Raw genomic sequence first — 23424 nt, 5'->3', positions numbered from 1 at the left:
GTTAGGATTTTACCTCAGTACATATTGAAGTGATTTATTCAGAGACACTGGCACTTATTGAGTAGTCAATAATCCCCAGATCTTAGAGTGGCCTACATTTATATGACATTCAAAGAGTGTCTCAAAATGGTCCATCAGTGGTTCAGTTTGAAAGTAGGAGATAGGGTTTCATACAGGGCTTTGTGAAGAGGAAGGGTCTGGTTCAGTATCATGGGGCAAAACATACTAGGACTCCAAATGCCAACTATCAAAGACATCCTTATATAAGGTAATATAGCCAGAATGTCCAATTATTTTGTAGACTAATGAATATTCTGATGTAGAAGGTTTGCAGACTGTGAAGGACATGCATGAATCTTTGTCTCTTATGCCCTTATACTTTATAGACTTTCCCATGCTCCGACATGAACCAAGTCCATGACAGATGTACTGAGTGCTTTATGAGAGACTTCCACATGAAACCTGTGTACTTAAAGGAATAGTTCACCGACATCCTGCCCAATCCTGTGTCATTTTGGTGTTTGTGGAACAAAAGAGGGATGAGCTTGAGTTTTATTTGTTACCTGCAATCGAGACACCTGTGCAGTTTAAAGAATTCAGGGACTCTTCTCACTGTGAAGACACTTTCTCAGGGAAGGCTTTTTTTTTTTTTGTAGTAGAGTAAGCTGATATCCTGATTATGAGTTTGTGTGTCATTTATTTGTGTGTAGGGTGTGCTATAGCTACCATTAGATGGCACAAAACAACTTGGAGTTCACTTTCTCCTTCATGTGAGTCCTAGGAATCAAACTCAGGTCATTATATTTAGCAGCAAGTGCACTTGTCTCTAAGCCATGTCACCATGCCCTATAGTATAATCTTTAATCCCTTCTTGGCTATTCAATAGATATGATAATGGGAAAGTTACCCAAGTTTTCTATGGCTTGGACCCCTCATCCATATAACAGGGAAGAGAAAAAGAAAAATACAAATATATAGACTTGTGTTCAACAAGAGAATTTGTGTAATTTTTCACATGCAGCCAGTACTCAATGAATTGTAGCTAATAAAAAAAAAACAAAAAAAACCAGTCAACTTCCTGTGCAGCCAATTTAGAATATAATATGCCCCCTCTTCCTGCCTCCGCGTTCTCATCTCTAGTGAGGGGAGGCTGCCAGGTTCCCTTGACCTGTAGCAAAGGCTGGAATAAGGGCAGAGGAATTGCAAAGGAAGAGCTGAATCTGTAGCGCCACCTAGCCTAACGCGTGCTGGCCTCCGCCTGGGCAACTCCACCTCACTAGAGCATCTTCCTCTTCCTTCCTCTTCTTCTTCTTCTTTTTTTTTAAGTATAATTACTGGAGCTTATGTTTCACAGTTAATGCTGTCAAGCCTTTTAAACTAATTGGTCTTTTATAGAAAATTTAACTGAAAATTAACACATTTTTTAATAACATTGCCTTAACTTTAATGGCACTCTGCCTTTCGTCTATAATTGCACTAAAATTGTCATTTTCCATGTCATATCTGCCATTCTTTATATTTACTCGTTTTCATGGTGTGGATTTTTTATTTTTAGTATTTTTCTTTCATGAGCAATGATAACTATTTCAATTATTTTTTTCTCCTCGATCTGCCTTGCCTGGTATAGCAGCAAGGGGTATGTTCTTGGGTCCAGCACAACATCCCGCTGTTTGCTGCTCAGACACAACACTGCTGCTAGCCCATCTGCCTTGGCTGCACCTGTGGACTGTCTGCTTGTGAGCACAGAAATGGGAGCTCTTGGATGGAGTATAAGAGATGCATCATGAGCAGTAAATAGCTGGCATCTCTAGCATGGCAGCAGTTTATCCTGGGCTGACAGTTCAGCCTTCAACATAAGGCTCATCCAGGATTTGGCCTCTCAGGAAGTTACAATATAGTTAGAAGGCAGGTGGGGTGGACTGATGGTTCAGAGGAACACATTCTCTATCTTACTAACGCAAATCTCGTTTTTTTTTTTCTGACACCAAGAGACCAGTTCATATGAGACATCAAAACACAGAAACATCTCTCCTGCAGACTTCTGACTTATCTATCTAATAGCTCCTGAGTCTTATCTCTCTAAAACAGTGGTTTTCCACCTGTCTAATACTGCAACCCTTTAATACAGTTCCTCATGTTTTAGTCACCCCAACCATAAAATTATTTCATTACTATTCCCTAACTGTAATTATGCTACTGTTATGAATCATAATGTAAATACCTGTGTTTTCCAATAGTCTTAGGCAACCCCTTTGATAGAGTTGTTTGACCCCCCAAAGGAGGCTTGACCCACAGGGTGAAAACCACTGTTCTAAGGTCTGTGTACACACATGTGTGCAGGAGACAGAATGTGTAATAAGACATGGTTTTCTATATACATATGCATGTACATAATAAATCTACAGCTCTGTTGTTACAAGTGCCTGCTTGTTGAAAGACTTTCATATTTCTCTGTCCTTATCCGAGTACTACAAAGACACTCAACTGATTCCCAGACAATGGAAAAGATAAACAAGGGCTAGTGGTGGTGAATCAGACCCAGAAGCTTCAGGTCTACTTGACATTGCACCACACTGTCGCAATTACTCCATGTGCTTAAAGTCTGTTTTCCTTATCTGTCACTATTCATCTATCCCCCCACAGTTATTACATCTAGATTATCCAAGCAGGAAAAACTTTAAACAACTGGAAGTTGTGGCCCATGGTTTTCTTCTCTATCCCGAATTTGTAGCATGGAGAATGATGTATGTTATTTAGTAGGTGTTAAGTATTGATTCAGAACAATAACTATAATACAGACTTAGAGAACTGGTCATATACTAAATAACTCATGATCATTTTGTAAACATGATCACAGTCTCATATGCACATGTATGATTATTGAGCCCATTTTTAAGATGACAAAAGTGATGTCAAGTGAGACTTAGGGTACATAGTCAGTAATCTAGTATAGCTAGTAAGCCAAAGTCATAGCTTCTTATTCCAGGTATCTGGGTGGAAGTAGAATTATAACTGGAATTTGACGGAAGTTAAAAAGAAATCTGAAAATTTATACACAGCTCTAAAAATACGCTCTTTTCATCGAGAGAGAGAGAGAGAGAGAGAGAGGGGGGGGCAGAGAGAGACAGAGAGAGACAGAGACAGAGAGAGACAGAGACAGAGAGAGACAGAGACAGAGAGAGACAGAGACAGAGAGAGACAGAGAGAAAGAGACAGAGAGAAAGAGACAGAGAGAGAGACACAGAGATGAGTCAGAGAGACAGAGGGACAGAAACAGAGACATAAATCTAGGATCATTCTCAGAACTTCATTTCTTAATTGAACTCTTCCTCTTCAAGTCACACATCCATAAGGATAACACCCCTTCATGATAAAAGTCCTGGAAAGAATAGGAATTCAAGGCCCATACCTAAACATAGTAAAAACCATATACAGAAAACGAGTTGCTAACATTAAACTAAATGGAGAGAAACTTGAAGCAATCCCACTAAAATCAGGGACTAGACAAGGCTGCCCACTCTCTCCCTACTTATTCAATATAGTTCTTGAAGTTCTAGCCAGAGCAATCAGACAACAAAAGGAGGTCAAGGGGATACAGATTGGTAAAGAAGAAGTCAAAATATCACTATTTGCAGATGATATGATAGTATATTTAAGTGATCCCAAAAGTTCCACCAGAGAACTACTAAACCTGATTAAACACCTTCAGCAAAGTGGCTGGGTATAAAATTAACTCAAATAAATCAGTTGCCTTCCTCTATACAAAAGAGAAACAAGCCGAGAAAGAAATTAGGGAAACGACACCCTTCATAATAGACCCAAATAATATAAAGTACCTCGGTGTGACTTTAACCAAGCAAGTAAAAGATCTGTACAATAAGAACTTCAAGACACTGAGGAAAGAAATTGAAGAAGACCTCAGAAGATGGAAAGATCTCCCATGCTCATGGATTGGCAGGATTAATATGGTAAAAATGGCCATTTTACCAAAAGCAATCTACAGATTCAATGCAATCCCCATCAAAATACCAATCCAATTCTTCAAAGAGTTAGACAGAACAATTTGCAAATTCATCTGGAATAACAAAAAACCTAGGATAGCTAAAGCTATCCTCAACAATAAAAGGACTTCAGGGGGAATCACTATCCCTGAACTCAAGCAGTATTACAGAGCAATAGTGATAAAAACTGCATGGTATTGGTACAGAGACAGACAGATAGGCCAGTGGAATAGAATTGAAGACCCAGAAATGAACCCACACACCTATGGTCACTTGATTTTTGACAAAGGAGCCAAAACCATCCAATGGAAAAAAGATAGTATTTTCAGCAAATGGTGCTGGTTCAACTGGAGGGCAACATGTAGAAGAATGCAGATCGATCCATCCTTATCACCCTGTACAAAGCTTAAGTCCAAGTGGATCAAGGACCTCCACATCAAACCAGACACACTCAAACTAATAGAAGAAAAACTAGGGAAGCATCTGGAACACATGGGCACTGGAAAAAATTTCCTGAACAAAACACCAATGGCTTATGCTCTAAGATCAAGAATCGACAAATGGGATCTCATAAAACTGCAAAGCTTCTGTAAGGCAAAGGACACTGTGGTTAGGACAAAACGGCAACCAACAGATTGGGAAAAGATCTTTACCAATCCTACAACAGATAGAGGCCTTATTTCCAAAATATACAAAGAACTCAAGAAGTTAGACCGCAGGGAAACAAATAACCCTATTAAAAAATGGGGTTCAGAGCTAAACAAAGAATTCACAGCTGAGGAATGCCGAATGGCTGAGAAACACCTAAAGAAATGTTCAACATCTTTAGTCATAAGGGAAATGCAAATCAAAACAACCCTGAGATTTCACCTCACACCAGTGCGATTGGCTAAGATCAAAAACTCAGGTGACAGCAGATGCTGGCGAGGATGTGGAGAAAGAGGAACACTCCTCCATTGTTGGTGGGATTGCAGACTGGTAAAACCATTCTGGAAATCAGTCTGGAGGGTCCTCAGAAAATTGGACATTGAACTGCCTGAGGATCCAGCTATACCTCTCTTGGGCATATACCCAAAAGATGCCCCAACATATAAAAAAGACACGTGCTCCACTATGTTCATTGCAGCCTTATTTATAATAGCCAGAAGCTGGAAAGAACCCAGATGCCCTTCAACAGAGGAATGGATACAGAAAATGTGGTACATCTACACAATGGAATATTACTCAGCTATCAAAAACAATGACTTTATGAAATTCGTGGGCAAATGGTTGGAACTGGAAAATATCATCCTGAGTAAGCTAACCCAATCACAGAAAGACATACATGGTATGCACTCATTGATAAGTGGCTATTAGCCCAAATGCTTGAATTACCCTAGATGCCTAGAACAAATGAAACTCAAGATGGATGATTAAAATGTGAATGCTTCACTCCTTCTTTAAAAGGGGAACAAGAATACCCTTGGCAGGGAAGAGCGAGGCAAAGATTAAAACAGAGACTGAAGGAACACCCATTCAGAGCCTGCCCCACATGTGGCCCATACATATACAGCCACCCAATTAGACAACATGGATGAAGCAAAGAAGTGCAGACCAACAGGAGCCGGATGTAGATCGCTCCTGAGAGACACAGCCAGAATACAGCAAATACAGAGGCGAATGCCAGCAGCAAACCACTGAATTGAGAATAGGACCCCCGTTGAAGGAATCAGAGAAAGAACTGGAAGAGCTTGAAGGGGCTTGAGACCCCATATGTACAACAATGCCAAGCAACCAGAGCTTCCAGGGACTAAGCCACTACCTAAAGACTATACATGGACTGACCTTGGACTCTGACCTCATAGGTAGCAATGAATATCCTAGTAAGAGCACCAGTGGAAGGGGAAGCCCTGGGTCCTGCTAAGACTGAACCCCCAGTGAACTAGACTGTTGGGGGGAGGGTGGCAATGAGGGGAGGGTGGGGAGGGGAACACCCATAAGGAAGGGGAGGGGGGAGGGGGATGTTTGCCCGGGAAAGGGAATAACACTCGAAATGTATATAAGAAATACTCAAGTTGCCCAGACCCGGTGAGAGAGAGACCCAACCGCCTGGTCAGGTGGGCACTCCAGAGGCTGCAGAGCGGAAGAGACCACCAACACTGCTCACCCCTGCCTACATCCCTGGCCCAAGAGGAAACTGTATAAGGCCTCTGGGCTCCCGTGGGGGAGGGCCCAGGAGCGGCAGGACCCCTGTGCCTAAGACACCACCAGAACCAGAAGGAAACAGACCGGATAAACAGTTCTCTGCACCCAAATCCCGTGGGAGGGAGAGCTGAACCTTCAGAGAGGCAGACAAGCCTGGGAAACCAGAAGAGACTGCTCTCTACACACACATCTCGGACGCCAGAGGAAAAAGCCAAAGACCATCTGGAACCCTGGTGCACTGAAGCTCCCGGAAACGGCGGCACAGGTCTTCCTGGTTGCTGCCGCTGCAGAGAGCCCCTGGACAGCACCCCACGAGCAAACCTGAGCCTCGGGACCACAGGTAAGGCCAAATTTTCTGCTGCAAGAAAGCTGCCTGGTGAACTCAAGACACAGGCCCACAGGAACAGCTGAAGACCTGTAGAGAGGAAAAACTACACGCCCGAAAGCAGAACACTCTGTCCCCATAACTGACTGAAAGAGAGGAAAACAGGTCTACAGCACTCCTGACACACAGGCTTATAGGACAGTCTAGCCACTGTCAGAAATAGCAGAACAAAGTAACACTAGAGATAATCTGATGGCGAGAGGCAAGCGCAGGAACCCAAGCAACAGAAACCAAGACTACATGCCATCATCGGAGCCCAATTCTCCCACCAAAACAAACATGGAATATCCAAACACACCAGAAAAGCAAGATCTAGTTTCAAAATCATATTTGATCATGATGCTGGAGGACTTCAGGAAAGACCTGAACACACTTAGGGAAGCACAGGAAAACATTAATAAACAAGTAACAGCCTACAGAGAGGAATCGCAAAAATCCCTGAAAGAATTCCAGGAAAACACAATCAAACAGTTGAAGGAATTAAAAATGGAAATAGAAGCAATCAAGAAAGAACACATGGAAACAACCCTGGATATAGAAAACCAAAAGAAGAGACAAGGAGCTGTAGATACAAGCTTCACCAACAGAATACAAGAGATGGAAGAGAGAATCTCAGGAGCAGAAGATTCCATAGAAATCATTGACTCAACTGTCAAAGATAATGTAAAGCGGAAAAAGCTACTGGTCCAAAACATACAGGAAATCCAGGACTCAATGAGAAGATCAAACCTAAGGATAATAGGTATAGAAGAGAGTGAAGACTCCCAGCTCAAAGGACCAGTAAATATCTTCAACAAAATCATAGAAGAAAACTTCCCTAACCTAAAAAAAGAGATACCCATAGACATACAGGAAGCCTACAGAACTCCAAATAGATTGGACCAGAAAAGAAACACCTCCCGTCACATAATTGTCAAAACACCAAACGCACAAAATAAAGAAAGAATATTAAAAGCAGTAAGGGAAAAAGGTCAAGTAACATATAAAGGGAGACCTATCAGAATCACACCAGACTTCTCGCCAGAAACTATGAAGGCCAGAAGATCCTGGACTGATGTTATACAGACCCTAAGAGAACACAAATGCCAGCCCAGATTACTGTATCCAGCAAAACTCTCAATTAACATTGATGGAGAAACCAAGATATTCCATGACAAAACCAAATTTACACAATATCTTTCTACAAATCCAGCACTACAAAGGATAATAAATGGTAAAGCCCAACATAAGGAGGCAAGCTATACCCTAGAAGAAGCAAGAAACTAATCGTCTTGGCAACAAAACAAAGAGAATGAAAGCACACAAACATAACCTCACATCAAATATGAATATAACTGGAAGCAATAATCACTATTCCTTAATATCTCTCAATATCAATGGCCTCAACTCCCCAATAAAAAGACATAGATTAACAAACTGGATACGCAACGAGGACCCTGCATTCTGCTGCCTACAGGAAACACACCTCAGACACAAAGACAGACACTACCTCAGAGTGAAAGGCTGGAAAACAACTTTCCAAGCAAATGGTCAGAAGAAGCAAGCTGGAGTAGCCATTCTAATATCAAATAAAATCAATTTCCAACTAAAAGTCATCAAAAAAGATAAGGAAGGACACTTCATATTCATCAAAGGAAAAATCAACCAAGATGAACTCTCAATCCTAAATATCTATGCCCCAAATACAAGGGCACCTACATATGTAAAAGAAACCTTACTAAAGCTCAAAACACACATTGCACCTCACACAATAATAGTGGGAGATTTCAACACCCCACTCTCATCAATGGACAGATCATGGAAACAGAAATTAAACAGTGATGTAGACAGACTAAGAGAAGTCATGAGCCAAATGGACTTAACGGATATTTATAGAACATTCTATCCTAAAGCAAAAGGATATACCTTCTTCTCAGCTCCTCATGGTACTTTCTCCAAAATTGACCATATAATTGGTCAAAAAACGGGCCTCAACAGGTACAGAAAGATAGAAATAATCCCATGCGTGCTATCGGACCACCACGGCCTAAAACTGGTCTTCAATAACAATAAGGGAAGAATGCCCACATATACGTGGAAATTGAACAATGCTCTACTCAATGATAACCTGGTCAAGGAAGAAATAAAGAAAGAAATTAAAAACTTTTTAGAATTTAATGAAAATGAAGATACAACATACTCAAACTTATGGGACACAATGAAAGCTGTGCTAAGAGGAAAACTCATAGCGCTGAGTGCCTGCAGAAAGAAACAGGAAAGAGCATATGTCAGCAGCTTGACAGCACACCTAAAAGCTCTAGAACAAAAAGAAGCAAATACACCCAGGAGGAGTAGAAGGCAGGAAATAATCAAACTCAGAGCTGAAATCAACCAAGTAGAAACAAAAAGGACCATAGAAAGAATCAACAGAACCAAAAGTTGGTTCTTTGAGAAAATCAACAAGATAGATAAACCCTTAGCCAGACTAACGAGAGGACACAGAGAGTGTGTCCAAATTAACAAAATCAGAAATGAAAAGGGAGACATAACTACAGATTCGGAGGAAATTCAAAAAATCATCAGATCTTACTATAAAAACCTATATTCAACAAAATTTGAAAATCTTCAGGAAATGGACAATTTCCTAGACAGATACCAGCTATCGAAGTTAAATCAGGAACAGATAAACCAGTTAAACAACCCCATAACTCCTAAGGAAATAGAAGCAGTCATTAAAGGTCTCCCAACCAAAAAGAGCCCAGGTCCAGACGGGTTTAGTGCAGAATTCTATCAAACCTTCATAGAAGACCTCATACCAATATTATCCAAACTATTCCACAAAATTGAAACAGATGGAGCCCTACCGAATTCCTTCTATGAAGCCACAATTACTCTTATACCTAAACCACACAAAGACACAACAAAGAAAGAGAACTTCAGACCAATTTCCCTTATGAATATCGATGCAAAAATACTCAATAAAATTCTGGCAAACCGAATTCAAGAGCACATCAAAACAATCATCCACCATGATCAAGTAGGCTTCATCCCAGGCATGCAGGGATGGTTTAATATACGGAAAACCATCAACGTGATCCATTATATAAACAAACTGAAAGAACAGAACCACATGATCATTTCATTAGATGCTGAGAAAGCATTTGACAAAATTCAACACCCCTTCATGATAAAAGTCCTGGAAAGAATAGGAATTCAAGGCCCATACCTAAACATAGTAAAAGCCATATACAGCAAACCAGTTGCTAACATTAAACTAAATGGAGAGAAACTTGAAGCAATCCCACTAAAATCAGGGACTAGACAAGGCTGCCCACTCTCTCCCTACTTATTCAATATAGTTCTTGAAGTTCTAGCCAGAGCAATCAGACAACAAAAGGAGATCAAAGGGATACAGATCGGAAAAGAAGAGGTCAAAATATCACTATTTGCAGATGATATGATAGTATATTTAAGTGATCCCAAAAGTTCCACCAGAGAACTACTAAAGCTGATAAACAACTTCAGCAAAGTGGCTGGGTATAAAATTAACTCAAATAAATCAGTTGCCTTCCTCTATACAAAAGAGAAACAAGCCGAGAAAGAAATTAGGGAAACGACACCCTTCATAATAGACCCAAATAATATAAAGTACCTCGGTGTGACTTTAACCAAGCAAGTAAAAGATCTGTACAATAAGAACTTCAAGACACTGAGGAAAGAAATTGAAGAAGACCTCAGAAGATGGAAAGATCTCCCATGCTCATGGATTGGCAGGATTAATATGGTAAAAATGGCCATTTTACCAAAAGCAATCTACAGATTCAATGCAATCCCCATCAAAATACCAATCCAATTCTTCAAAGAGTTAGACAGAACAATTTGCAAATTCATCTGGAATAACAAAAAACCTAGGATAGCTAAAGCTATCCTCAACAATAAAAGGACTTCAGGGGGAATCACTATCCCTGAACTCAAGCAGTATTACAGAGCAATAGTGATAAAAACTGCATGGTATTGGTACAGAGACAGACAGATAGGCCAGTGGAATAGAATTGAAGACCCAGAAATGAACCCACACACCTATGGTCACTTGATTTTTGACAAAGGAGCCAAAACCATCCAATGGAAAAAAGATAGTATTTTCAGCAAATGGTGCTGGTTCAACTGGAGGGCAACATGTAGAAGAATGCAGATCGATCCATCCTTATCACCCTGTACAAAGCTTAAGTCCAAGTGGATCAAGGACCTCCACATCAAACCAGACACACTCAAACTAATAGAAGAAAAACTAGGGAAGCATCTGGAACACATGGGCACTGGAAAAAATTTCCTGAACAAAACACCAATGGCTTATGCTCTAAGATCAAGAATCGACAAATGGGATCTCATAAAACTGCAAAGCTTCTGTAAGGCAAAGGACACTGTGGTTAGGACAAAACGGCAACCAACAGATTGGGAAAAGATCTTTACCAATCCTACAACAGATAGAGGCCTTATTTCCAAAATATACAAAGAACTCAAGAAGTTAGACCGCAGGGAAACAAATAACCCTATTAAAAAATGGGGTTCAGAGCTAAACAAAGAATTCACAGCTGAGGAATGCCGAATGGCTGAGAAACACCTAAAGAAATGTTCAACATCTTTAGTCATAAGGGAAATGCAAATCAAAACAACCCTGAGATTTCACCTCACACCAGTGCGATTGGCTAAGATCAAAAACTCAGGTGACAGCAGATGCTGGCGAGGATGTGGAGAAAGAGGAACACTCCTCCATTGTTGGTGGGATTGCAGACTGGTAAAACCATTCTGGAAATCAGTCTGGAGGTTCCTCAGAAAATTGGACATTGAACTGCCTGAGGATCCAGCTATACCTCTCTTGGGCATATACCCAAAAGATGCCTCAACATATAAAAGAGACACGTGCTCCACTATGTTCATCGCAGCCTTATTTATAATAGCCAGAAGCTGGAAAGAACCCAGATGCCCTTCAACAGAGGAATGGATACAGAAAATGTGGTACATCTACACAATGGAATATTACTCAGCTATCAAAAACAACGAGTTTATGAAATTCGTAGGCAAATGGTTGGAACTGGAAAATATCATCCTGAGTAAGCTAACCCAATCACAGAAAGACATACATGGTATGCACTCATTGATAAGTGGCTATTAGCCCAAATGCTTGAATTACCCTAGATGCCTAGAACAAATGAAACTCAAGATGGATGATTAAAATGTGAATGCTTCACTCCTTCTTTAAAAGGGGAACAAGAATACCCTTGGCAGGGAAGAGCGAGGCAAAGATTAAAACAGAGACTGAAGGAACACCCATTCAGAGCCTGCCCCACATGTGGCCCATACATATACAGCCACCCAATTAGACAACATGGATGAAGCAAAGAAGTGCAGACCAACAGGAGCCGGATGTAGATCGCTCCTGAGAGACACAGCCAGAATACAGCAAATACAGAGGCGAATGCCAGCAGCAAACCACTGAATTGAGAATAGGACCCCCGTTGAAGGAATCAGAGAAAGAACTGGAAGAGCTTGAAGGGGCTTGAGACCCCATATGTACAACAATGCCAAGCAACCAGAGCTTCCAGGGACTAAGCCACTACCTAAAGACTATACATGGACTGACCTTGGACTCTGACCTCATAGGTAGCAATGAATATCCTAGTAAGAGCACCAGTGGAAGGGGAAGCCCTGGGTCCTGCTAAGACTGAACCCCCAGTGAACTAGACTGTTGGGGGGAGGGTGGCAATGAGGGGAGGGTGGGGAGGGGAACACCCATAAGGAAGGGGAGGGGGGAGGGGGATGTTTGCCCGGGAAAGGGAATAACACTCGAAATGTATATAAGAAATACTCAAGTTAATAAAAAAAAAAAAAGAAAAAAAAAAGAGCAACAGTAAGGAAAAATGTGAGCCACCACTCCTAAATCAATCCTGCTATCAAATTCTATTCTCATTCAAATGCTCCCACAAAAGCTTTAAAATCTCATTGGTAAACAGCATCCTCCACTAAAGTACCCCATATCACTCAGTGCCAAAAGATTAATAAAAATTAAACCAAGATAATTACTTAAAAATTGCAAATTAAAAAAAAAGATTGAAGATCGAAACTTTGAAAACGGTTATTAAAAATCAGTTCATTTCAAGTCCTCGTGTGAGTTCCTGAGAATTGACTCCCTGATGATGCTATTCCACAGTTAGTCTTATAACTCTTATTCAGATATGCCCTGATTCCACATTGTTATATGCCCCACCTCCAGGCTGTCACTCAAGTGCCCCTTGGTACAGAAGCTTCAATCCTATCAGGTTCATATTATCACTGGCTTCACAAGTGTTTGGCCTGCTTAGTTGTACAGAATTCATTATTTCAGAATCCTCAATAATTTATAAAATCACACCCTTTATAAGTGATGCATCTGCACCTACATAGAGTATGCTGACTGTCTGCCTAGAAACATAAATGTTATAAATCTGAGTTTTAAAAAACTCTTAATGGTATTTTCTCTTCTGAAAAAAAAATCTCATAAACAGCTCACTTGTATTTCAGGAAGATCAGAGTTCTAAAATCTCTGAGATTAGGATCAGAATTAAAATGACATTTCTAAAGAGATGAGATCTGACCTCCTACAGAGAATCTGGCGCTTTACTGAACATAATCATGTAGTGTTTATTGTTCTTTCCAGTGTGCTCAAGGGTTTGTATAAACTGAGCCAACATCAGCAGCAGCTCTAAGGTTGGTCACAGTATTCCAGGAAAACCAAGAGGACACCTCTATAGGGCCCACTGATTCTTCTTATTGGCTACAAAAGCCATCAATCAACCTTAATTTGGGTAATGTCATTTCATAATTATTTTAAAGCCATAATTCTGATATGCTTATATTTGCATTACGTGCAGTAATATAAAATGAACTAAATTCGTCTCTGAGAGCCTCTTGTCTTCCTCTTTCCTTGTGCACTAATCCTTTTGGGATTCATTTTAATGAATAGAGGATAATAATGCATAATTAGCATATAAGTTGCTTACCACAATCAAGAGACTGACCTTCTTTAGCAATGTGAGAATATATGTACAGAAAAACACCCTCCGAGTTATGTTTATGTTTAATAAAACCCTGTTCCCTGGGTTCAGCAAGGTCAGTTTTTATCCAGCCCACACCCACCCCCCATTTTCACAAACTGTGAATTTGACTATTGCAAAATGAAGAGCATTGTCCATCCGGGAAAGAAAGATACTACTGGGAAGGGTTCCCAGGAGCTGCCATGACCTGCTCTAAACACTTGCTCTTGTCTGTTGCTGCAAATGGTACTGCTGCTATGCTGGAATGTGCTTTCTTAATTGTTGCTTATTTGGAGGGTCACAAAATGGGGGGAAGAATGACTTGATCACTTGATACACATCTAGTTACGAAGGGAAACAACTGCTTTTGATGTCTCAGTCAACAACCTTTTTGCCATCATTCTGTCTCTGCCCTTTAGCTGGGAAGAACCCTGTGCTTGGTCCTCATTCAAGATCTAGTCTTTCAATGACAGGCAGGGACATTGGTGTTACCCTTGGCACACTGTCTTTTCTGCTTTCTGTCACATTCAGGCTATCCCCGAATGTTCCATGTTTTACCAATGGATGCTCAGCCCCACCACCTGCCTGCATCAGTATCAGAGCTACCCTCCCTCCAGCTAGAAGAGATGCTTACCTAGAACTACCCCCAATCTTGCCTGACCAAGACATCCCCACCTAGCAGATAAGGCAAATGCTTCAGACAGGAACCTGATCACTCTTCAGTATTAAGTCCAAAGACTCATGAACATGGTTTTCTATGTCTTCCCTGTCCTTTCCTCATTCTGCTTCAGCTTCCTTTGTCTTCCTTGAGAGATTCTCACATCTCGGTATGAAATATTTATTTCCTTAAGTGGTGTTTCTCTTATCCTTCAAACCAGACCATAGCTTTCCCTGTCTTCCTTACATGTTGAGGAATTTATAATATTTACTTGTGTGATTGATAAATATTGGTATCCCTTCTAAAGAAAAACAGTCACGAACTTCTGCTCTTTTACATGCACAGCTCCAGTTCCTGCCAATATCTCCTACTCTAAGACAGTCCATGAGTGGAGAGAAAGGAGAGAGACAACTCACCGCGCTCATGAGTGAGTCCAGGACGCTAACGGCAAATGCTGTCCCACAAGCAAAGGGCTGTGTGAGGTACAGCTCTGTGTCAGGGTCATCATCATCGTCTTGGTCCAAAAACTGAACATTAGTATCGTTCACTAGAAAAGGCATAAAATAAAAATTAGCTCTGAAGACTACACATGAGTTAGTGAAGCCAGAGAGATAGTTAAGTGACTGGGTTAGAGACACTTAAGTTACTGTAAAAGAAACAAGCATGGGGAAGCTATTGATGCATCCTGGGGTTGGCGAGCACTGGGACTTGAATGGCCTGCTCCTACAAGATTGCTTTAATTTCTAAGACCTGGAGAGAAATGAGGTCAAGCAGGTTTGTTCATGACAACTGCTAAAGACTGGCAGGTTGATAGTGCTGACCAGTTCTTTGTTACAGTTTTAGAATCATGACCAAGAAACACCCTAAGGCATTTTTTGGTAGCCAAGTCCTCTCAGAGAGGGACATAGCCATGAGTAGACATGCTGGGATGGTAAGGTTAGCCGCAAAGAAAAGAAAGCAACTTATTTAAAAAGAAAAGCAATGGACCAGAAATGCAGCAAGGGCAAATGGCAAGCAGTTTACCCTCAGGCAGGACCTACAGATAGCCCTAAGTGTGGGCCTGGGTAGTACCCAGTATGCTTCTTCTCTAAACTCAGGCCTATGCTCAATGGGTCCTACTCAACACATGGGAATGGATCCTGGATGCCTGCTGCTGTTTTCTGGCTTTCTCTGCAAATCTCCCCACACTCTGCTTCCCCTTCTAAACAGCTCTGTCTCCTTTGTGTTCTAGAAGAAGACATGGCCAGAGCAAGATGTCTTCCTTCATTGCCATCTGAGGAGCCCTCGAGGACTCCTCCTGCAAACACCACAGACTGATGAGTTGTGCTTTAATATATAAAATGAGTGATTAGTGAGATGTCTTTAACTTATAAAAAATTAAATGATAAATTAACTTCTATTCCTATCTTGGTTTCATAAATGATCAGTTTTGAATTGTAATAGGCGGGAGTGTGGGGAGTTGAGGAGAGGTACACTTGTGATTTCTGGAATAATTAAGGTAGTTTTAGGAAGAGAACAGATGAGGTTTCCTTTCTGTGTCTTTTTCTAAACCTATTTGCTGCTAATTCTCTTTCCTAGAGTTATTGTTTTAATTTTTTAAAAGGACTTTCTTGACAACTTTCCTTAAAACAACAACAAAAGCCTTTTGTTTATTGCATGAGTCATAATAAATGATAACAGGATGAAAGGCTAGGCGTGGAATTATTTTTAAATGACACCATCTTTTTTTGCCACCTTGGAGAATGACTATAATGGAGGCAAAATCTTTGCCGTGATTTTTCCAAATTTGATCACATTTGGATCCCAGTTGTATCAGCACCAAGTGAATTGCAGGAGAGTGGGTAAAAGTCTCCAGTCAGGTTTTACCACAAAGTTCTTTGACAAAGTATTTCATGATCCTGCAGCACTGTAAAATGGGAAAGTTCTACAGTCTCTCAAGAAGTAGCTCAGAGATTCCTAGGAGACCAGATTTGGTGAGGTTGATACAGGACCCAGGGCCAGCCATACCTGGGATAAATGGAGGTTGGCCCCTTGATTGTCTATCAATCCACAACATTATGGAAATTTCTAGCCTTTCTTTCCCTCGAATTCTCTGTCTCTGTCTCTGTTCCTCCTCCTCCTCCTCTTCCTCCTCTCCCTCGTCCTCCTCCTCCTCCTCTCAGAATCATTAAAGGTTTACTTAGGAACCCTTCAAATGGTTCTGTTAAATTGAATTATGATAGGCCCTAAGCTGTTCCCATACCTATTTTCATGTTCAACTAAAAGTATATGTCATGAAGTGTAGACTCACCTTGTGTGGAAATGGTATAACACATTCATGTAACAAGTAGCTTGGGATCAGCTAATCACAAGAGGTTTTGTGTTCAAACTAGATTCGAGTAAGACAAGTTCCCCAGTGGCCCAGACAAGCTGTCTCTCCGTGTCTTATTTTCTTCTCTCATATTTCAGTTCCTTTTTCTCTGGAGATCAACATACACACACAAACACACACACACACACACACACACACACACACACACACACACACACAGCTCTCATCGTGGGCCAAATATATGGAACCATTTTGTTATGGACCACTGCCATACTCTAGAATTATAAATAAAGAAGATTGAGGTTTCTAAACTAGGCACTAGAGAGATGGCTCCATGATTAAGAACATTTGCTGTTCTTGTCAAGCACCTGTGTAGGTTTCCTAGCACCTACACAGTGGCTCACCTGTAACTGTAGTTTCAGAGAACCCAACATACACTTCTGTCCTCTGCAGGCACCAAGCATACAGATGAGGCCCATACATAAATGTAGGCAAATGCTCATACATATATAAAAGGAATAGTAAGTATTTTTAAAGATTTTAAAAACTTTTGTCTCTCTGTCTATCTCTGTCTGTCTGTCTGTCTGTCTGTCTCTCTCTCTCTCTCTCTCTCTCTGTGTGTGTGTGTGTGTGTGTGTCTTTGATAGTATGTCATATATCCTATGTTTGTTTCAAACTTATTATGTAGTTGAAGATTAGGGTTTACTTCTGATGCTTCCTTTACATCTTTGTAGTGTAGGGACTGTGGGTGTGGCACTGTATGGGCAGTTTATAAAGTGCTAGAGTTTGAACTCAGGGCTTGGTTAATGTTAAGCAAGCATTCCATATCAACTAAACTAAGTCTTAAGTCTATAATTTTATCTTCTGATATCCCAATAGTACATTGTAATGATAACAGTATTTCTACTCTGGGAATCAGAAAAAGAGAGCACATGCATTAGCATATGGTTTTCTTTGTTCACAGCAGCAGCTGATGCTGGTTGCACCATCATTTCAAATGGAGCATTGTCTCTTCCTCGTGTAGAAGAAGACGGGTAAGATGCAGCACTACTTTTACGTGGCTCCAAGTAAAAGAAACAGTTCTATTCTAAGGATCTAGATGTAGGTTATTGGAAGGAGATGTCAAGGTGAGGGTCACATTTCAGTGAAAAGATTGCCTATTGTTCTGGGATCACCAGTCTTAGAAAGATAACAGCTCAAGTCATCTATGTCTATTTACCATGTTACATAGGCCATAACATACACCATTCCCAACAAGCAATTACATAATGTGCAGCATTGCCCCACAATGCAGGTGATCAAATGCAGCTGTGAAATAGCATGCTAAATGGCTTCCGACAAAGTTTTTTTCTCATGCAATTGTCAGGAGCTTTATCATGGAAATAATGGGATGGATGAGGACTACAGTATAGTATAATCTTAAAATGTGTTTAGCCTTGGATGCCTCTCTGTGTTTGTATGTGTTCATGTATGTATGTGTTCATGTGTGTATGCATATGGAAAGTAGAGGTTAACATTAGTTGTCTTCCTCAATCACTTTCTACCTCATTTTCTGAGACGGAGGGTCTCAACTAAATCTTGGGCTCACCAATTCAGCTAGACTACCTGGCCCGTAGGCCTCAAGGATCCTTCCATCTCTGTCCCCGAGGACTGGAATTACAAGATGTACCTTGCCAAGCTCGGCTTGGATGTGGATGCTGGGGATCAGTCCTAAGGGCCTCCCAGTTATTCTGCAGCAAGCACTTTACCCCCATGCCCATCTCTCCTGCCCTGACTCTGTATATGGCTGGGGCAATACAACGGAGCACACATCCAGGGCAGGTGACAAATGGTGAATATTTGCAGGGGGGAAGGGAGGCTTGGTATAAGGATAGTGGTATGGCTACTAGGAAAACTAGCCTTAAGAGTAGGAGGAAGAAGTGGCATGAACTCTAAGGCATAGAGGGAAAAAGGTCAGGTGCGAAAGAGGGTTAGGAGACTTGATAACCAAATTACTGCCTTGTATCTGGAGTCCCAAGCCTTTTGCTTTTCCCTTTCTATTAATCAAAAATCAGAATATTCTAGTCAGTTGGTAGCACACGGACTCTAAATGAAAAGAGAAATTTGTGGCACGGGTGCTTTCGAAAACTGCTGTAGGTATCTGCGTTGGAGATGTTTGGTGAATTTTCCAAAAAGTAGTCTGGGGTACATGAGCTTCCTTGGTCTTTTATAGCCATATGGTTCTAAGAAGAACGATGGAGAAACCCAGGCTTTTAGCCAACAATGAAAAAGACACCTCTCCTATCGTTGAAAACAGTGTGATACTCCTTGACCTGAGTGAATTTGTCCAGATAAATACCTCTGTCTAACAACGATGCAGGGCTGCATGGTGGACAATTTATTCCTTCATTTCTAGACACCTCACAAGCAAGATTACTGTGTTAAAAGCCTCCACTCTTATTTTGAAATATATTTGGGGGGGCAAGAAAATGGAGTGTTCATTTCATTTGTGAGTCCTGTGAAGGCAGGTGCTTCCCACTCCTCCTCCTCTGTCTCTGCCGAGAAGCCCTTTGCTGTGTCTATTTAGAAGATCAATCTCCAGTTGTGAGACCTGCTGCTGATGGGTGCCCTTCGTGGGTTATTAACCAAGTCATGGGGAACCATGGAGAGGTCTGACAAATGCAGTCATGACCAGGGGCCTTTATCTTTGAGATAAATCCACTGTGAACCTCCCAGGGAGGGCTTTGGGCCAGCAGGGCGGGGTCAGAGTGTAGGACTGCCAGCCTGTTCTACACCCTTTTTAGAATCTGGCTTAAGTAAGAAAAGATCCCTTGGGAGCCCGCTGCTTTTTATGGCTTCAGAAGTGGAACTTCTGAGAGAGGGCCTAGTAGGGGGAAAAAGCCAAATAAAGTCAGAATAAAGAAAAATAAACAGCTGGAGGGAAGGCACTGTCTAGGATTTCTTATCTTAAAATTTTTATATTTCTCCTTTGACTTCCTCTGAGAGCTGTGAAGACATGTCAGTCAAACTGACAGCATGTAGGAGGAGGAATGCCGGGAGGAGGCAGGGGAGAGCAGGCACGCATGGGATTTAAAGGAAAGAGAGAGAGAAAGGCTTGGGCCACAAAAAAAAAAAATGAATTAGAGCAGAGATGCTTTGGCAGCTACTGCCAGGTCAGGTGGGTGTGATCAAAGGTTTACTGATGCTGTGTGGGGGAAAAAATCATTAAGAAAGGCCAGAACAAGACAGTCGATTCCAACCAGAACCACAAATAAAACACATTCAAAGCAGTGCCATGGGGTAGCCTTTCTGTTACAGCCAGCGAAATGAAGGCGGTGGTGGGGGAAGCCAATGAGAGTTGGAAACACCAAGATCAGAACAAAAGAAAAATACTGATGTCAAGAAAGACAAGCACTTCTTACCCAACTCCGTTATCATTAGAATGTGCGTCCCACTGTTTTTTTCCTGATTGACTGATACCAAAGGCAACTTGCCCGGCTTAGCTAATTGGATACAGCGTTTAAAGGTCCGGGGGGGGGGGGGGGAGTGGAGGAAAAGTACAGAAAAGAAGAAAAGAGTGAGGGAAAAACAGAGGCAGCATTCTCAAGCTAAAGCCACCCGGACAATAGACAGTCTGTATTGTCTCTGGGGGGAAGAGCCATTCAGTAGTTTTTTTAACTTCACACAGGCTACCAGAGAACCACACGGGCATGCCAGAAGTTGGATTCTATTTGCTACAGATTACAGCATTCAGACCCCGCACTCCCTCTCATCCATATTTTGGCCATTTAATGAAAATGACCTTTGGTGAGAATCTCAACTGGGACAGACAGGGTCGAGGTAGGGTTGCCACATAGCAGAGCAAACAGACACGTGACCCGGTTCTCAAAGGGGATCCATTTTCAGGCGAGATGGGCTTAGACCAGAGGTTCTGAGCTGGGTTGGAACTGTAGGAGCCTTTGAATCAGAACACTCAGAAGAGGCACCTTCAAGAGGAAGCCACCCAAAGAAATTGTGCCTCTTTTCTTTCCCCTTCCCAAATGGATGCCCCAATTTCAAAGCAATTCTCATGCTCCTTTGAAAACAGGGACCAACAGGAAGGAAACTGTCTATTTGTCTTTTGAGAAAGATAGAACAGTTTTTCCTTCAAATAGCCTGCCGTATCTCTACTCAAAGCTCACTTTCACTATACCACCCCAAGTCCCACAGCAACCTATGTTCCTAAAAAGCTAAAGAACAGGCCAAACTCCTTACATTGTCCGTGGTCTGAAAGACAGAGTGCCTACCCACTGAGCTACAGGGACCCCCTACCGAGTTCCGTGATGATGGGAATGTTGACTCCGGTTGTGATGGACGGCTGGCGTAACATCCCGTGCACTGGGCTGTTGTCAGGTGATGATCTGTCCATTCCAGGAGGTGTGAATCCTAGTGGGAAGAAATTCAGAGGAGTAGAAAATCTGGAGTTGATGAAAAGTGTAGTATACATACAAACCCCTCAAGCTTCAGTAACACATTATTGACACCAAATAAGGTGGGATAAACTCGGCAAGTTTTTTATTGTTTGTTTGTTTGTTTGTTTGTTAGAACATTATAGAAAAACCACTTGAAGCAATTCTAACTTACTCTGACATTTTCCTAAAAATCCACACCATACCAAAGTTTATTCTGCTTACAATTTCCCCCTCTCCTGACAAATAGCGCTGCACCTAGCTGCCCTTAGGTAGGAAGGACTATATGACACACAAAATGTTCTTGCTAATGAAAAGCGAGCCAAAAAGCACACATCCCTTTTGTATGTGACTTTGTCTTGTCCTTGTATTCCCAAACCACATCTAATATGGAGACATGGGTCACTATGGAGATGGAGTCCAGACAGCCTTCTCGGATAGCTGCCCTGACCCATAAAACCTTCTAAGTGAAAGAGAATGATGGATTGTTTTAAACTACAGAAACGTTTCGTTGTTGTTACTGCAGCCTATCTAAGCTCATTCTGTTGCATTGGCTAGAAAACAATTTTCTAACTGGAGCACACAGCAACAGCAACTGTCAGCTCTGTGCTGTCATTCACTTTGGTTTGTTTTCTGGTTTCCATCTAATTTAATCAGAAAACATTTTTTGGAGATAAGGTCTTTACTATGTAGCCATTCTGAGCCGGGAAATCATTATTTCAACCAGGTTGACCTTGAACTCACAAAGACCCACCTACCTCTGCCTCCTGAGCATTGAGCTTAGAGGTGTGTACCACCATGCCTGACTCCTTGGTGTCTCATCTCTGTCTGGGCTTACCAGTGGATGAAAGATTCAAAGGTACAAGATCACTTGGCTTCATTTCCAAGTTGACGTTCCAAATGTGATCAAAGGACCACATTCTGCAGACAGTCACCAGTTAGTAATGAGACAAAACAAGGCTGGGCAAATGCTGCCATTCATTTGGGAATCTCTGATGCTCAATAATTGCATATACCCTGGAAGGGTCATAAGCACAAAGGGCCAGAGACATATAGGGGACCTTTCTCATTTTCTGTTCTCCTTTTTATAAATATTCTACCAAGTGCTATACTTTCAGGAAGAAGGAAAATATTATTTAGTATCCATTCCCTGATTGCGTTTAACTTTTTAGTAATATTATTACTCCCCATGCAGACTCACGTTCAGTGAGTTAGTGTTCATTCTTCCTAAACTTTGGAATTTGTCTGTTTTTCAGCCAACCGCATAACCAGGAGCGTGCATTTTAAGTGTTAGCTGTTTCCTTCCCTTTGAACAGTGAAGGAGAAGAAATAAACTGTTTTCATCAGAAGTTGCATTCAAAAGCATGATAAATTGCAAGTGACAGCTGTGCAGATTCAGTGGATGTGACGTTTTTTGAATTTCTTCAACTTGACAAGTAAACACCTTACCTCGGTAATGCTATATGCATAATACATGGCCTGTATTTTGACAGCCATCATCAAATGCTGACTTGAGAAAATATGGGTGTGCTCCTCAAAGAGTAGCACCCATAAAGTAGGCAGAGATACAGGTCATCGGTATTAGGAAAGCTGTATGTTGTTGCAGAGCCTGCAACAAGCCAAAACGTCCTTTTATTTTATTTTAAAGATTCCATGTTTTCAGCTGTGGAAAGACTCAGTTCTTTTGCATGAGACCTTCATTTAGAAATGCGGTATTTGTTTCCTGGGCTTCTTACACTTGGCTTTCACAGTCCATTTCCTCTACCATCTCCAAGGCTGACTCTGTCAGCATGTGCACCTGACAAAGTTTGATGGGTAGACAGACACTCTTCCACTGAAGGTCTGTCTCTCCTTCACATGTGACCCCAAGAACAGGATATTGATGTTAACAAGAGAACTTCAGACAGACCACACCTCCTCTTACTTTGATACTTTTCTGCACTCACACTTTAAAGGTATAGAACAAAAATGTAAAAGTATAGATTTTTGCCTTCCTCTCATATAGTTGTGTTACCAGTAATCAGTCTTGCTAACATTGGTTTTCCCCCTTAGGGGCCCTAATATAGAAAACTCTGGTCTGAAGTGTCAGGCTGATGACTCCATAAATGAACTTTAGGAGACATCCAGGTATGTTCCACCTGAGGGACTGAGACAGGAAGATGACTTTGGATGTCATTATCAACTTATGGTTGACAAAGAAGCAGATCTAATTATGATCAGGTCTCCACCCTTTTATCCTAGGGACACCTTTACGTTGTTATATAGAACAAGACTGGTGTTCTGTATGTAGAAGCCTGGACATGGGGCATATACACCAGGCACCTTCAGCCAGAGACCAGAAAAACTAGGAAATGCTCCAACATGGGAGACTGCTCTTCATTTTGCCGAAAGAGAGTATTAAGAATGTCA

The 23424-nt window shown here is 41.4% G+C and overlaps 1 protein-coding gene across 21 annotated transcripts in view; it reads right to left on the bottom strand.

Annotated features, from left to right (window-relative positions):
* Kcnma1 (potassium calcium-activated channel subfamily M alpha 1) overlaps window positions 1-23424 on the bottom strand; it is a 705305-nt gene that overhangs the window by 35145 nt on the left and 646736 nt on the right. For 13 of the 21 annotated variants that reach the window (XM_087586686.1, XM_087586674.1, XM_087586678.1 and 10 more), the window contains 2 exons: window positions 20879-20992; window positions 14694-14824 (listed from right to left, as the gene is read on the bottom strand). In XM_087586686.1, the coding sequence (XP_087442812.1) occupies window positions 14694-14824; window positions 20879-20992 (245 nt within the window). Of the gene's footprint in view, window positions 1-14693; window positions 14825-19989; window positions 20071-20878; window positions 20993-23424 lie in introns of all 21 variants that reach the window. The other 8 variants (XM_087586681.1, XM_087586671.1, XM_087586672.1 and 5 more) reach the window with 1 other exon arrangement.

The sequence above is a fragment of the Rattus norvegicus genome, chromosome 15, assembly GCF_021556685.1.
Source record: "Rattus norvegicus strain SHRSP/BbbUtx chromosome 15, alternate assembly SHRSP_T2T, whole genome shotgun sequence".
Lineage (NCBI taxonomy): Eukaryota > Metazoa > Chordata > Mammalia > Rodentia > Muridae > Rattus > Rattus norvegicus.
The sequence above is the reverse complement of the archived record's forward strand: the minus strand, read 5'-3'. Positions and strand labels throughout refer to the sequence as shown.